The sequence below is a fragment of the Anabrus simplex genome, chromosome 3 (genome assembly GCF_040414725.1).
Source record: "Anabrus simplex isolate iqAnaSimp1 chromosome 3, ASM4041472v1, whole genome shotgun sequence".
In the NCBI taxonomy this organism is placed as follows: domain Eukaryota; kingdom Metazoa; phylum Arthropoda; class Insecta; order Orthoptera; family Tettigoniidae; genus Anabrus; species Anabrus simplex.
The window spans coordinates 230,933,143-230,951,492 of record NC_090267.1 but is presented as its reverse complement, the minus strand read 5'-3'; the positions used below and the strand labels follow the sequence as shown (position 1 = coordinate 230,951,492).

Genomic DNA, 18,350 nt, shown 5'->3' with positions numbered 1-18,350 from the left:
CCTTTCCTTGATTATCTTTCCATTTTCCTTAACGATGGGAAACCTTACTTCCTGATTTTTCAAGTCTATTACCATCTCTGTTGTTACAATAAAATCCACCCCAAGAATCACATTGTATTTAATTTTGTTCATAATTATGAATGGGTGTTCAAATATAAATCTACCAATCCTGACATTTAAATAAGTTTGTAATTTACATTCGACAGATTTATCTGGTATAATCCCTCTTATTTTCATTTGTGCAACTGGTATAATTGGCAACTTTCCTTCTTGATTTACCTCAACAAATAATGCTTTTGATATAACACTTATACTTGCTCCTGAATCAACCAAGCAATGTGTTTTCAGGCCATTTATTCGTGCAGTAACAATGGGTAAGTACGATTTATTTTCTTTATGAATTTCTTGTGTCTCATCTAATAATTCATCCGGATCGATATCCCAAGCCTCAATTTGTAGTACATACCAACTCTTAATTTTGTCGCCCAATTTTTCCAAAATGTCATCTCCCTTACTCTCTACATCGAAATTGGCGTTTTTTTTTTACTCTGGGAGTCTGTCTGATAAGATTGAGCTTCTGGATTCAGTTTTTGCCCTTCTCTATCTTTTCTTTTGTATTCCTGAAGCTCTAGACTTTCGGCTCCCTCTATGTCTCCATTGATGTCTCGATCCCTGATCGCTTCTTCCCATCTTTTCTTTTCTCTAGTTTCTTTTCTCAATTCCTGTATATACTGTCTATTCCTATTCTCACTATTATTGTACCTGTTCATCGGTGCTCCATGATACATTGGTCTCTGTCTGTAACTTCCTCTTTCTCTTTCATTTCTAAATCGGCTAGGCTGTCGATGATATGGCAAAAATCGTCTCTCTTCATTCTGCCTTCCATTATCATGCCCATTCTGCCTGCATCTGCATCGGTTTCGATCACCTGTCCTCTCATCATCATCACTAAGTTCTCTCTTCCTTGAGCTTCTATCGTTTTCTCTTTTCTCGGATACCGATTTCTTCTGATTATTTTCCCAATTTATCACGTTCACTTCTTCTTGATTGTTTGTATTTCTATGGATTCTTGCTGTCGGATGACTCGACGTCATATCCAGCTGCCTTAAAATACTTTCCATTTCAATTGCGGAAGTTACATTTGCAGCAGCTAATAATCTCTGAGTTTCTGGAGGAAACTGCTTTTGAATTGTCTTTATCGCCTCTAATTCGCTGGGCGCAGAATCTAGGTCCTGGAACCTGTGAAACTGGTACGAGAAATAGTCACTAAATCTCGTTGGTCCTACCGACGAATATCTTTTTGAATACAACTCCAATCTAAGGTTTTGTTGAATCTCCGGATTCCAAAATCGTTTGAGAAATGCGACCTTGAACTCATCATAATCGTGGAAAGTGTACTTAAATGCCTGATACCACAAATTCGGATTTGCATCTAAGTGTTTTTCTACTATCCTAAGTTTCTTTTCGTCAGGTATTCTATTTTCTTTAAAATATTCCTCCATTTCTCGCAAAAACCTCTTTGGTGACATTGCCGCGGTATTACTAAAATTTTTGGGCCTGTCATCGTACGTTTTTACAATATTTATAATGGCTGGGCTTCCATTTCCAATATTTCCAACTATAACGTCCTTACTGCTCTGATCAGTTTCGCCCGAAATTGTCGGTGTTCCTTCCCTGTCATTTATATTTATATCTACGATTCTCTGTTCATTCAATTGTTTTGACATCTCTAATTTTGAAGTTTGAATTTCACCCCTTATATTCTGAATTTCTTTCTTCATCTCGTCAATTCCCTGCTCCGTTCTAATCATTCTCTTCTCCGTTTCATTTTTGTTCTTCTTCATTTCTTCATTTAAAATTTTCATCTCATCTCCAATATGGTCACGTGCTAATATAAAATTATCCCCCAGCGTTTTATTTGCTGTTATTACGTTCTCATTTATGTCTTTTAACTTCTCTTCATATTGATTCCATTTTTCTTGGGAATCTACCCTCATCGACTCCATGTTTTCCGTTAGCTTCTTAATTTCATCCTCTTTCAATTCCTGGATATAATTTCTATTTTCAGCTAATTCTCCTCTAATTTTATCCATTTCATTATGGATCTCTTTGTTCTTATCCTCCATCTTTTCCATCATTTCAGTTCGAAGTTCGCTTATCCCGTTTTTCATCTGGGAAACTTCTTCTTCAATCTTGCCAATTCCTGTTCTAATCATCTCCTCTTGCCTCTTCTCCATCCTTCTCATCTCCTCAATCTGGCTTCGATGCCTTTCTTCTTGTTTTATTTGGTATTCCTCCTGTTTCTGTCGGTATTCTTCTCGAAATCTTCCAAATATTTCTTCCAATTGCTCTTTCTGTCTCACTTCTTGCTTCCTCAGTATTTCTTGCTGTTTTTCTTCTTGTTTCCTTATCATTTCTTGCTGTTTCTCTTCTTGTTTATGATTATGTTCTTTTTGCTCTTCTTTCATATTTCTCATCTCCACCATCATTTCTTTTAACATTTCCATTATTCCCTTCTGTTCGTCTTTTGTCTTGTCTAACTTTTCGGTTATCTGGTTTATCTGCTCATCCTTCTCCTTAAATTTCTGTTCCTGTTCTTTTTTTGCCTTTTCTGCATCCTCTATCATTCTATTTATCTCCTCATCCTGTCCTTGCAGTTTCTCTCCCTGCTCCTTCTGATATTCCTCTAATTGTAAACGAAGTTGGTTCAAACTCGTCATATTTGCATTTACTATAATCCAACCTACTCAAAAGTCCAAATTCCCTAAATTATGACTTAAATTCAATAAAGTTTATATCAATTGCTCAATCAATATGGAAAACCAACTATCTGACTTCCCCCGCTATTCAGCCGTCCTACTATCCCAGTCATTCAAAATATTGAAAATAAGCATTTTTTTTTTTTTTTTTACATTATTACCCTATTATCTATTGCTATCTAAGCATAATACAATATAATGATTGAAAACAATATTATAAATTATCTTAACTAATTAATTATTTAAATTATTAATACAACCTATCTTAATAATTTTTATCCTTCTCTTCTTCCGCCTTTCTTCCGTATCCTTGGATTGTTTATCTTTCTCCCAACTCCTTCTTTCCTTCTTGGTATCCTCTGAAAATATTCGATCTCAGATAATCATCTATTTTTCATCTCACTGCTGATTACTATCTTTCTCAGCCATCCTCCTTCATTATTTTCTTCCATAATGCCTCAATCATGTTTCAACGGTGTACTACCAACTCAACATTTGGGCTAAGGTATCCTCAATCATGTTTATTGCTGGGCATCAATTTACTGCATCCTGCAATTACCTTGTCACTACCTCTTAGTATCCTCAATTTTTGTTCCAACGTTTGGCGTTATTTTATTCTTAATATGCGCCCTAAATAGTATCCTCAGTTTTGCTACGAAGTTATGCGTCATTTTAATATGGCCTGGGTGTCCTCAGTCTTGCTACACCGTTGGGCACTATTTTTAATATTCCTGTACGGCCAAGAATTATTTTTTTTAATTAGGCTGGGTGTCCTCAATTTTGCTCCGAAGTTGGGCGCCATTTTTAATATGCACCATCCTGAGGGGTAGTTTCATGCTTGCACCATATTGGGCGATCATTTTTTTTAATATGAACATTAACTTGGGTAACAATTGCTCCGGCTATTTTTCCCCTCGATCTCCCATCATCCTAATAGATCATCTGATGGATGAGTGCACTATTAATTTGATGCTGAGTGTCGTTGGCTAAGTTCATTTTAAATATTCATTATATTCGCAGTTATTGCCTCAAGGAAATCTAGCGGAATCGTAACTTAGAATTCTCCTATCGGAATATATACGATATGGTAATCCTAACTTTGCCTGGTGACACCTCTCAGGGATAATGAAATTACTTTTTCAAAAAAAATACTATTTTAACGTGAGGTCAACTGAGGCACCACATCTCAACATCAACAAATTATTCTCGATACCATTCATTATCCAAAATCATTATTATGTTTTCCAAGTCCAGTCATCCGAATATAAGTGAAAAAAAAAAATTAAATAATTTTTTTTTTCTTTTTTTAATGAATTAAATCAAGATCACCTAATCCTAATAATATCTGCCTATCTCCTAAAATAATAGCCTCCAAATTAGAAAATCTATATTTTATTTCTTGATTCCGGAATCACAAAAGAAAATAATATTTATCATTATCAATTATCTTCTTCTTCTTCTATAATAAAGAAATCTTTTGGTTGAAAAATAAGTCTGAGTCCCTAATCCTAATTAAATTTCTTAATACCATTATTTAATTTAAGTCCAGCAGTTCTTGTTACTTTTATACATAATCAACTGGTAATTAAAAAATTAATAAAAATGATTTGAAGAAAAAAAAAAATGCTTATTTTCGTCACTATCATATCAACATTATTTCATTATTCACTCTTTTTGGCGTCTTAACGTTAGTAATCACAAGTAAGTTCCAAATTATTTTGGCCCAAAAATGGCTATTTCAAATATATTTTGTCCTTAAAATGAAAAATATTGTTCTCCTCGACGGTATCATTAGGTAAAAATACTCAAATACCACCTTAAATAAATGTAGGTATCGTTCAAAGTTCAATCATAATCGTATTTCTAATAGAAATTGTACTAAACATGTTTTAGGGTTTAGCAATTATTAATCAGGCATCCCTGATTCCGTAGACATGCATTTGGTTAATTCCTAAACGTAATTGCAGTAAAGGTTTTGAATTATGGGATTATTATTGAATTAAAATTCATTCTTGACAACAAACTTCCAATGACATTTATAACAACGTTGGTATGAATTAATTATAAAGACGACAAGTTTCCCTTCATATATTTCCTACCTGGATATTTCTTCCGAAGACAGTGTAAGGTAACCTAATTATATGAAATATGCGGTGTCTTGCAATGTACGCGTGTACCATTAACCCTAAATACCATTCATAATCATTTTATTATTCTGCCGCGAATAGTAATCATCACCATCGGCTCATATTACGTCGTATTTACCGTCAAAACTACTCATAAATACATCTATCTCTCCATCTACTACCGTTAATTACCATCATATCATATAATTCAATCTCATAAACACATTACGACGAATAATTATACACGTTTGCACATTAATGTGCCAATCAAACCATAAATTCTCTATGTAAACACATATCATCACCAACATGACGGCAAATCATTCCAACATCATATTACTTTACCATAATAGTACACTTTTGGGTTATAATTCATATATCATACGCGTAAACATGCTAGCTTAATAATAAAATGCATATATAAATTAAATAAGTTGATATCTACTCACTTTTCATTGCGTCGAATCGGCAAACATATTCAGGTTATACGTAAATCAACTATCTTCTTCAAGAATATTTAAGGTTACGTCATTCAAAATATGAAGTTTTCGTCCCATAATAGTTATAAATTACAGTCCAAATCTCTCCTGGTTTTGCCTTACGCATTCCTATATTATGTCATAGACTGTAGAATCTGGAAGAAGTACCTATTCCCCTACTAGTAATAATAGCTCAACATGGACAATTTCATTTCGAAGATAATAACGTCTGTGATTTTATCACGAAGAACTAGGTTAAATACCGTACCAAATATACACTATAATATCATTACAAATTTACTACATATCAATTTCAAGAAAATAAATATCTCTTTGGAACTTATCTTGTGATTACTGACGTTAGATGGTCGGCCTCGGACTGGATGTTGTCATCTAGGGACTGCGTCGAACGGCATCTTCCTCTGCTACGTCCCCATTTGGTTGTGACTCGGGATTCGGGATAGCAGTAACAGCTGGGCGGCTTCCGTCAGACAGTCGGCTCCATGTCCCGTTTAGCCTTGCATCATGATGTTGCGGTCGATCATAACAGAAAGAAATATTTCCAATCCATGCATTAGTTTCATATCCATACTCTCAAGAATAAATTTCAGGCTTGTAATTAATGTCAGGTTTTAAAATAATACTTCAATATTGATCTTTAGTAAGAACTTGACAGTTAAATTTTGCAAGTTATTCCTGTAAATATTCTCTTTTCTATACGGCTAATCACTTTATACTTCGTAAAATTTAACTTGGTTACTTGTACGGACTTGAATATCCACTTCGACTACTGTTAGGGTATTTCCTAACTCCCTTCACGATATTCTTTTGTGAATGTCTGTTTTGCGAATATTCTCTCACTTCGCGAGCTCTCCAGTAAGTAACTTGTATAATATCTTCCTTCTGTCCAGACGAATACTGACTATATTTCGTGAGGATAGTTTATTTCGATTTTACGTTGCGGAATTTTTTTTATTGTTCAGCTTCTTGTTCTTCTTTTAACAATATTAAAACCTTCTATTATTTTACCACGGCCGTATGGATCCTTGACAATTCCCCGTCTCGGTCCGTGATCTAGGCATCATTAATTTGTCGAATAAATATCTTTGCCGTCACGTGCACGGCCTTCTTGAATATATACACGCTCGTAAAATGTAAACACTTCGAAATCATGGCCTAATTTATTTAATATGTGCATTCCTTTGTGACGTATGGCCCAATTACGTAATCTTCGCGATTACTACCGTGCATGGCAAACTTATAGCTTCGTATGACGACCTTCATCCCGGAATTAGGACGATGAAAACGGTACATTACTTTGTCAGTTTCTCATGAAAACTTCTTCCAGGTCACCAAATTTGATTGGCCAAACTCATCGAAAAATCTAATAATGCCAAGCCAAACGACAATCAAACACAAGAGTTTTTAAATTCTCTAATTTAATAAAATAAAGCACACTGGATCCAAAAGCACCCAACATGATGCAAAATTCCTTCTTTTTTAAAATCTTATATTGTAATTTGGTCACCGGTATACACTCCGTAGTAAGTTTATGAAAATCTTGTACTGCATAAATCAGGCCTACATCGATTTTTAAAGGTTAAATTGAACTCGAGAATGTGGTTTTGAATGTGAGTACCGATTCTCAAAAGTTCTCGAATGCATTATTTTTAATTCTGCCCATCACTAATCACAAGCCAATTGGAAACAAAAAAAATATAATCAAAACACCAGAAATTTCCCTTATTCACGACCGTGAGCTCGGCTGGAAAATATGCTCACTCCACAAGCCAGTACAAGTAGGAAATAATACAAATTTTTTAATGATATGCTGCGCAAATATAACGTCTGTGGGTTTTATGACATTTTAACACAAAAATGTGAACATAAAATTCCCTGCCTCATATTAGGACCAAAACAGTAATAGGCAATCCCAAGACCTACCATGGCTTTATGTATGTACAACATCTGGTCTGGTCTGGTCTTAGAGAACATAGTCATATTCAATAATATTAAAGGCCAATTCCAGGTGTCGCGTGTTTACATTTGAATATTTCTTTTTAACATATATACGAGTCTTACCATCTATACAAATTGAGATTTATGTATAATAACGTCTAGATGATACTTAATAACCTGAACAGTGAATACCAGGCAGGCTTCCGCCCTGGTCGCTCTTGCGCAGAACAAATCTTCAACCTAACCGTCAAACTCTTCAGCTCGACTGGTTGCCAAAATTTAACCTTGACCGAAGTATTCTTGTAGTAGTTTGAATAAACAAACATGTTCTGCTCTCTGCTGTCAATGACAGCGACCAGCATGGTCATCGCGTGACCGGTAGCAAAGTAGCAGATTGACAACAAAGAAGGAAGGAGGACATATTGTTTGGGTTCAGACCAATATCGCATCATTTTAATTTTTTGATAAATTAGATGGAATGAAGAATTGGATGAGATTAAGAGAAGATATACTGATATGAGAGGTCTAGAAAATTATAGCAGACTTTAAGAAGAAAGAAGAGAGCAGAAACATTTTAAAGGATAACTAATTTTATAGATGTTATTTATTATTTTACGAATTTATATTTATTATTTATGATTTTACGATTTTAGGATAAAGACTATTTATAGATGTTATCTATTATTTTACAAATTGATTTATTTAAGGATTTCCACTAAATGACAAGTAAATGTTAAATTTAGACAAGAAGAAATAATTATTCTTTCAGATGTAAATAAGGACATAAATTAACATATAGAGATTAATTTAATAGATTACATTAGTTAGGAAATTTCCAGTAAAATCTGCAACAAATGACATAGTAAATAGGAAAGGGAAACTAAGAGAAATTGTTATAACAATTTTCAAAATTCATATATACCTGTTATATTATACCATTGTACCATAGTCCAAGGATCAATTAATGTTTGGCACTGCTGAAGAAGAGAGCGGTGGCTCTCGAAACATGTACATGTATGGTAATAAAATAAAATAAAATGTATAAGTATTGACAAGGCGGTGAAAATATTTTACAGAAATCCTGTTTCTTCCGCGGGCTACTGGTAAAGCCTGCTCCAAACGCTCTACAGTTTTCCCCAATGTTTGTTTGCATTTATAAGCAGACGTTGGCATACTCGGCTCTGTAATCGATGTTGATCCTTGTGTTGTTGGACTTGTAGTACAGGAAGTAACTGTTCATAAGCCCTGAAGTTTCTTCTGAGCTCTGTGTTTCTTCACAGAATCTCGTACCTGTTGGCAGCGTACGCGTAACTGGGCAGGTGTCATCTTCCTTCTTCTCCTTGCATGCATTTCCCTTTTCTTTCTTTTAAAATCCTCATTATTTTTCTTCTCGCGATACCGTTTACAACGTTCCTTGTGCGTAAGCGGCATTATTAAAAATCACCTCAGTTGAAATACGTCCTTTACATGTGAGTGTAATGCGAAACTGAATCCTGTGGGCAGCGTGTTGCATCCACATAATGCATTCCTGTACACAAGGTTCCATGCGACGGAGAACGTGCTCACGAGAACGTCGTAAACACATGACGCATTTTACTATCAGCTTCGTATGAAGCCATTTGAAATTTTGAACAAATAATATAACAGCTTGAAAGGGTGTGCAGTATTGGCTTTGCATAAAAAATTTATTCACATTGAGCTAGGTACTGTTCATCCACAGAAACTTTTATACCTTTTTCGTTGCGTGTTTACATGGCCTATAGCAATAAATTTGTCGCCTTATTACACTTTATATAAACTGTTAATAACCTAAATAAGTACTTTACTACAAAGAGGAAGAGCATTAGAATTAATATTTACCATAATAATTTTGATACCTTTTCATCATAATAAACAGTAATTCCTAAAACCTTTGAGAAATATCAAATGAATTTAGACTGCACATAAAGGTTCAATTAACCACAATTAAGAACTGAAAGACATTGATAAATGAATACATATAAAATTAAGAAAATTTCAGGTTTTATCCATCATAAAAGTAGATTATTCGGTTTTATTTTCAACTTTACTTTTTTCCTACTTGGGTGGACTATTTTCTGGAATCAGCCTAAAATACTAGATTTGTATTAAGAAAGAGAAATTTTGATTCCTGTCTGAAAGCCCACTGATTATATAGCGCCCTGAGGGAAATGCCGAAAACCTACTGTGTGAAGTAAAAAATAAACATCGAACCCCGGACATAATGTAGATGTTTTACAGGCACGAACATTTGACAAAACTCATTCTGTCTTCTAACAGAGATGTCAAAATGTACTGTCCTCTTTCAATTGTTGTGGGCACTCTCTGCTTTATGATTCCCTAAACAATACTAGCTGAATGCGATGCTAGGACGATACCTTACGCAAATTCACTGCTGATCACTTTTCCAGTGCAGTACTTGCTCTAATTATCGTAGTGACGAGATATAGTTCTCCTTCCGACAGGGCAACACCGTGAAATTCTGACTAGTGAAGGCTGGTATGAATATCAAAGAAAAAACACTTAAATTTGACATCCACTATAACGGTCATAAAGAAGTAAGAATACAGAACTCACCCTAGAATTAGATTTGTTGAACACTTCCGAGGCAAGCAACTTGAGAGGTCCACAATAAACTCCAGACTTCGCATCCATAAAGCGTTCCAGAGCATGGTGTGTTTTGCCACTATTTGTAGGTCCAGCATGGAAAACTATCTTCCTTGTGAGTGCTCGAGCCTCAGGATACCTTCAGCACATAGTAAACACATATCACGATAATCATATTAATATCAATGAAAAAATTAACTGTGCCATGCAAAAGAAATTATGAAAACTTAATAGTGAGCAAACAATCACAAGAGAACAATATACTGCAGACTGTACTCTGTGATCCTCCTTTAGTGTGACATTTGGCACTTTATCTTGTACGTCCCACTGACTCAGAGAAGTCTTATGGTGATGAAGGAATAGAGCAGGGCTGGAGCTAGTACTGGGAAGGAGTGATAATCATACCTGTATAAAACCCTTAATGAAAGTTAAAACTGGCAGAGGCCACAAAGAGACTTTAACCAAAGAACAAAACTAACATAACAGAACGTACAATGTGATGGACCGAGCGAGTGGATGTTCAGTTTGGGTCATGTAGCTGTCAACTTGCATTCAGGAGATAGTGGGTCCAAACCCCACTGTTGGCAACCCTGAAGATGGTTTTTCCGTTGTTTCCCATTTTAATACCAGGCAAAAGCTGGGGCTGTACCTTGATCAAAACCATGATCAATTCCTTCACACTCCTAGCCCTTTCGTGTTCCATAATTGCCATAAGACCTATCCGTGTCAGAGCAACATAAAGGAAATTGTAAAAAAAGAGACAATGTGATGGACATCATTGTCTTAAAGGAAGTAGAACTAGACAACTATTCCCACGGTACACATTCCCTCATGTGTACCGTGGGTGGTATAAACATAGTGTCAGTCAAAACGTTGTGAATACAGGTGTGATGGTGGTGATTCCTCTACAAAGGGGGAATTCAACTAGACAGCCATCTCCTCTTAAAACTAACCTGTTCCAGACTAAGAAGAATGAAGGTATCAGACAGCAAAAGGGAGAGACCATGAGGGGCATAAAAATGAAAGATACTCTAGACCTCACAAACATAATACTGTCTGGACTGGAGGAAAACAAGAGTTGACTGAGGGAGGTGGGATAGGGAAAATGATACCAAGGTGGTGATGGTAGGGGTGGAGGTGGTTATTGTTTAAGGGAAAGTAAAACTAGAAAACCATCCTCTCTAAAACACTGGTCAGAGGGAAAAAAATGAAAGAGTTCTGACCATTCAAAGTGTATTGGCATGTTAGTCACCACTTTTCAACCTTAATTTGTTTTGTACTAGCTGATGTACCTGTGCTTCGCTATGGGATTCTCAGAAAGATTGACTTTGTGGTTTTCTTAACCTGAAATCAACATAGGTCATTACAAAAACATAAGTATGAATGTAGCGATTAAAAGCAATGCTATCATATAAAATACTCGATCAAATGGAAAGCCGCACGTTTTATCACTTTTAACGAACAGTGCTGCGGTTAGATTGCGGTGCCAATCTAATAGTCCAAAGTTCCAGAGCTGGGATGACCAGGCCGCAGATTGCCAGGAACACTCATCTGCCATTATTCCGCTAAATATGCACACTGTTCATTCCAATCAGTGCCTCAGATTAGGGACTGAATAGCCCGAATGTTATGATGATCCAGTGTGTTACGTACCAGTAGTATCAGAAAATTTATAAACCAGGGGAATGTCATGCTAAAGAAGAAAGTTATCTAACTCCCCAGCTACTTCCATCAATATTCAGGCAGGCTGTTACACTCTGTACGACTGGGCGAGTTGACCGTGTGGTTAGCGGTGCGCAGCTGTGAGCTTGCATCCGAGAGATAGTGGATTCGAACCCCATTGTCGGCAGCGCTGATGATGGTATTCCGTGGTTTCCCACTTTTGAGTCAAATGCTGGGCCTGTACCTTAATTAAGGCCTAAGGCACTCCTAGCCCTTTCCTATCCCATCGTCGCCATAAAACCTATCTATGTTGGTGCGACGTAAATCAAATAAAAAATACTCTGTACGCAGCAGTAATCCTATCTACCGGAGATGAAGGGCAACAGATGACACAAAGCACATCACGACAAACAATGGTCAATGTAATGTTATTGTTGATCAATGTTATGGGCTTTATATACTGTAGGCCTTCACATTTCGTTTTCTTTCGACTCTGTGATTTGTAAAATATTTTATACCATAAACTGTAGTTTCTTATTCTCCGACTTTACATACCGATTTTCATTAAATACTGTTTACCCATTTCTGGTTACTCGGCACTGATATGGACTTAGTAACAAAAATCCAAAATTATGAATATCTTTGTGATCATAGCCAGTATGGTAACAATGTATAAGACATGAATAATAGGAAATTTAATACTATATAACCCTAGTTATGTAGCATTCATTGATTACACCTCTAATAAGAAATATTTGAGAATTACATTTTAGGCCTTCCCCTAAACTACCATTTCACTCAGCGTGAATAAAATAATTTACAACCTAGACTATAGCGACTTATTTCCTGACTTTGCATACCGATTTTCATCAAGATAGGACTACTAATAACAACAATATTCGAGAATTATATTTTAGGCCTTCCCCTAAACTACCATTTTTCTCAGTGTGAATACAATTATTGATAGCCTAGATTGCAGCAACTTATTCCCCAACTTTGCATACCCATTTTCTTTAAAATACGACCACTAATAACATAAATAGTTTAGAATTCAATTTTAGGCCTTCCCCTAAACTACCATTTCACTCAGCGTGAGTAAAATTATTTATATCCTAGATTGTAGAGGCTCATCCCCCGGCTTCACATACCGATTTTCATTAGACCACTAATAACATATATAGTTGGGAATTCAATTTTAGGCCTTCCCCTAAACTACCATTTCACTCAGCGCGAGTAAAATGATTTATAGCCTAGATTGTAGAGGCTCATCCCCTGACTTCACATACCGATTTTCATTAAATTCTCTTCAACCGTTTTCTCGTGATGCGTGTACATACATACATACAGACAGACAGACAGACAGACAGAAATTACGGAAAAGTAAAAAGTGCATTTTCTTGTTACTATGGACATGACCAATACAGAAATACCATTATTTTCAAATTCTGAGCAATGTACAGACAAAACTCTTATTTTATATATATAGATTATCCGTTTTACAGACTAAAATTGGACGGTTCAACTGCAATAATGCTTATGTATATCAGCCAGGTTGGAACACAAAAACTAAGCCAGCAGCATACTGCGCCCTGGTGGGGGGTGTGATAGGTGTCATTCAATTGTAATTAATTCTTGAGGTATATATAGTTCAGTTTCAGAAGCATGAATATCTTACTTGACATATAGTAAGTACAGAACAGGCCAAGATGGTATTGTGCAACCTGCCACAGACTGTTGTCTCCACTAAGATTAAGAAATACAATAGACAGCAGAATTAGAATTCTCAGAAATGGTGACGAAGGGGGAAAGAGAGAGGCGAGAATTGTTGACAAGTTAGGGGACACATTCATCGTCCTGAGCGAAAGTGGTAGTGGTAACAGCGTATAGAGTCGTGTGCAAAATTCTGAGAAAAGATGTCAAAGGAGTTCCAAGTTACTAGCAGAAGCAGAGCGCAAGGTTGGCACTTGAAGAAAAAAATATGAAACTTCTCTGCCCCGCGCTAGCTTGGACCAATCGTAAAATTCATAGACCAGTAGTAGGTACGCCAACTTCATATTGTAAGAAGCACCGTCAACATTAACTCCATGGATTAAATTTATAGAAGGGAGTGAGTTATAAATTCGGAATAAGGTGGAATTTAGAAGCCTAACCAAGTAATAAAAGTTATTAAAAGTCACGAAATGAGGGAGATTGATTGGCGTAATTCTGAGAATTCATGGATGCCATCCGTTGATTGGTTGCAGGCAAAGGACGCTGCAAAAGAGCGCGAAATCCCAGGCCGGGATACAAGAGCTAAATTCGCAATTATATCAATTACCAGCGAACGATATTAGTTGAAAATTAGCATGGAGCCTTTGAGAACATAATTACATCATTGGATCCCATATTTAAGCCACTGGCAAAGGCGCAAATAGTCGTATGAGGATATCGGTGCGCGTCCTAAGATGACCTCCCGTGAACTCGGAGGAGAGGGGAGTTGAATATAAATATAGGGTCGTGGAGACGGACTTACTTACTTCTGATAATGTGTTCGAGCTGTTACCACGCCAGGGGTGCGTAACTTAGTTGTGAAGATTCTGTGCCGTTTCTACGCCAGGGAGCATGTGTGTATTTACTCGTGCAGTAGTGTTCGAAGTGTTAAGAATGTTACGTGGCAGAGTGATTTGTGACGTTAAGTAAGTTCATGTTACAGTCTTTAACAGTCTACTAGCAGGAAGAGTTCCAATATTTACAGAACTCATTAAATTAAAACCTACAGATAGGAGTGTGAGATTCTACAAAATAAATTAGGGAGTACGTGGTGTGAGAACGATCACGGGTGTTCGAAGTATTTTACCCAGTAAACAGTCAATCATCAACTGATACCTGGTCAGCTACGCCAACACGCGACGGGAATTCGAGTGCGCACCCGGGCCGTTGTAAAAGGGGATCCCGAGGTACCCCATGTTCCTAGTGTCCGGGAAAGGAATGAAGAATGTATATCTACATTAAGCGGGCTAGATAAAGGGACATAAGTGTAAAGTTTCAGTTTAATATTAGTGTGTGTAAATTTATTAAAATGTTAAAATTTTAAAACTTGAAAATTAATATGTGTAAATCTGAAAAGTGCATTGGATTACATCTTCAAGCAGCCATGAAAACCAGTAGAATGCAGGGCTAGGCTGGAACGGGGGCTATGCTCCTCGTCCAGTTTAGCAAACTATGGGCTGAGATGAGTATCCATTGACATACATTTGTAGATTGCTATCGTTAGCGGGAGGAAATCATATTCCTTCATTATGGTAACTTGATTGTGAAACGAGCCGTTTCTGGCTCGTATAAATTCGAAGATAGACAGACAAAGGGACAAATTAATATGTACATAATTAGATCAAGCACTCATCATAATTTTGATTATTTAATAGAGTAGAGTAGGGTTGATTTGTTTATTCAAGTGCTTGAATTGTTTGAAATTATATGGAGCACGTTTCACGTAAAGATAAGATAAATATTCATTTTATAAGTGCTCAACTGTGTTTCCGTTATCGGAAACTTTATAGATATTAAGGCATGTTGTAAGAGTATCCAGAGGTAGAGGGTTGCCGAGTGATTTTTGTTCTTGTGGGACGGAATGAAGTCCATTGAATTCTCTGTAAATATCGATGATTATTCGTGCAGCGAAGTTCGCCAGTGGACAGAAACATAAAAATCAGTAGAAGTATCAGAGTAATTAATGAACATGGGTAAAGTGTAAATGCGTGTTTATTGCAATGCTTTGTGAATAATGGCACGGGCCTAAGTTGATGGAATAATTGCAAGTTAAAGTAATTTCAATGTGGAGATAACATGTAGCGTAAATATTTTGATTCGGACAGTAAATAGGATTTTAACCTTCATTGTTGATTTAACATTTTTTTGGACTCCATAATAATCATAAATATTTGTTTAGAAGTGATAGAGGCACATGTATAGGGTGGTCACGATAGGTTGAAAGCCCAGAGTGGTTTGAGCCCATTTTTGAGATCGGAAGTCGTGCGGGACGGAAATCCGGCACGAGATGAAAGTGAATTGTACTGATGTTGATGAAGAAATAGATGGATCTTAAGGCCGACATTGAGGTCGTATGCTGAGACCGGTGTTATGAGTGGCAGAATAGAGTCCACGCACCAAGGGTTAATTAATTAAATGTTTGAAGAGTTCCAAAAAACGGACTTCAAAACGAAAATGGAAAGAATAATTTAGCACTTGCAGAGATAGGATGTAGTTGCCCAACTGCAAGGTGTTATGGGATTTGAGATTTGTCTTAGGAGGACATGGTCTCCATGAATTAACGACAGTACGAAAATAAGGTTGCGGGTTCAAATACCGTTATTATGTCCCGTCCGATGTGAAATTGGATCTGGGTGGTTCATATTTGGAAGTTAACATATGTGACTAAGTTCTAAAGATGGGAAATAAAAATACAAATTTACCATAATAATAAATAATAATAATAATAATAATAATAATAATAATAATAATAATAATAATAATAATAATAATAATATTCAAAGGAAATCCTAAATTAATTGCTTAGTGCCAAAGTAGACCGAAATGGTAAAAGCTCATGCATTAACCATAAATATCGCTAATGGTGGTGTAACACGTGAAATTAATTCACAATAATAATAATAATAATAATAATAATAATAATAATAATAATAATAATAATAATAATAATAATAATTTCGAACCTGTGAATGACAGATTGTCTATACTCACAATTAAATGCGCGAACAAAACCTACGTCCTAGTTAACGCACATGCTCCTACAAACGATAAGAACAAGTCTGATCCAGACGAAGTTGATAATTTCTGGGACCTACTGGATTAAAAATTAAACAAAATCCCCAAACACCATGTCAAGTGTCTTTTGGGTGACTTCAATGCCCAACTAGGTCGTGAACAGAAGTACAAGAAAGTTATAGGGAATTACCCTGCTCACAAAAGAACCAATCCCAACGGCAAAAGACTGGTGTCCATTTGCGAAAATCACAACCTGCAGGTCATGTCGACCCACTCTCGCCATCTACCCAGAAAGCAAATGACTTGGCGTTCTCCCGTCCAAGCTCTCGGAGAGTTCCAAATTGATCATGCTGCAATCTCCAGGAGAAACAGCCCTGAGATTATGAATGTCAAGGTAAAGAAAGGCATCAATGTGGCCTCAGATCATTATGTCTTTTATCAAATTCAAACCAATTCCCGCAAACACAAGGAAGACAACCAAACAGATCATACGCTTCGACAATGATAAACTTCGGCAAAGGGTCCAGGAGTTCCAGGAGAAGGCTAGACCAAATGACTGTGACTTCAACAACGCCAAAAGTCTCCTTGTTGAGGCCGCCAAAGACGTTGCAGAAATCAAAAGAAGCAAAAAGCATGCCTGGTGGAATGGTACCTGCGAATCAGTCCTCCAAGAAAGACTCAATGCGTGGAAACAGTACTACTCTATGAAATCAGAAAATGATTGGGAAACCTACAAAACCCAATGTGCCCAAGCAGCTAGGGTGTTCAGAACTGAGAAACGTAAATACGAAAAATCTCTCATTGAAAAGATAGAACAAAACTTTAGGAAGAATGAAAGCAGAGAGTACTACAGAGCCTTCAAACGCAAACTCACTGGCTATAAACCACCATCTCTATGCTTTGAGCGAAAGGACGGCTCACTGGCGACATCAAATGAAGAAAATTGCAGCATTCTGGCAGACTACTTCAAGAATTTACTTAATTGCTCTAAACCGCAAAGCCCCATTGAAACCAAGGAACCCTTATTCAGGTACCCAGATTCCAGACCACCCGACAGAGATGAAATCAAGAGCCACATTGCCCGTCTCAAAAATAACAAAGCGCCGGGGGAAGACTCAGTAGTAGCAGAACTATGGAAATATGCCCCAGAGGAATCACTTGATATCTTGCAAAAGCAAATAGAAGGAATTTGGAACAAGGAGACCCTACCCGAAGATTGGAAAATAGCTTTGATCCATCCATTACACAAAAAAGGCAGCATGAAGAACATCAACAACTACAGAGGAATATCTTTGCTACCCGTGACTTACAAAATTCTATCACTTGCCATCCTGGAGCGTTTGGAAGCACAAGTCGAACATCAAATAGGTGAATACCAAGGAGGGTTCAGAAAAGGTCACTCAACAGCTGAACAGATACAAAATCTCAAAACGATCATCAGATATTGTACACTAAGGTCCAAGCAGTATGTGTCTGTTTTTGTGGACTTTAAGAAAGCGTACGACTCCATTGACCGGGAAGTCCTGCTAAACATCTTAAATGAATTTGGAGTTGATTTGAAACTGCTGGCATTAATTAGAGCCACCCTGACCGATACAAAATCCAAGGTGAAGTTCCACGGATGTCTCTCGCATTCCTTTGACATCAAAACAGGAGTCCGACAAGGTGATGGGCTATCCCCGATACTCTTCAACTGTGTTCTTGAAAAGATCATCAGAACCTGGCGGGTGAGATTACAGGAAACCAATTACAGTCCATTGAGAATAGGAACCAAATCCAAGGCGATCGCAACAGACTGCTTAGCATTTACCGATGATATTGCTGTTCTCTCAAATGACATAGAAACCGCTAGAGCTCAAGTTGAAATTTTAAAGGAAATTGCCGAAGAAACTGGTTTGCAGATATCGTTTGAGAAAACAGAAGTAATGACTAACATCAAAGAGGCTCCACCAAAACTCCATACAAAATACGGGGAC

General features: G+C 36.7%; 1 protein-coding gene across 1 annotated transcript in view; it reads right to left on the bottom strand.

The window, feature by feature from the left end:
- Positions 1-18,350, bottom strand: part of Suv3 (Suv3 helicase) — a 133,564-nt gene that overhangs the window by 85,403 nt on the left and 29,811 nt on the right. The window contains exon 3 of the mRNA XM_067144300.2: positions 9,919-10,087. Coding sequence (XP_067000401.2) covers positions 9,919-10,087 — 169 coding nt within the window. The remainder of the gene's footprint in view (positions 1-9,918; positions 10,088-18,350) is intronic.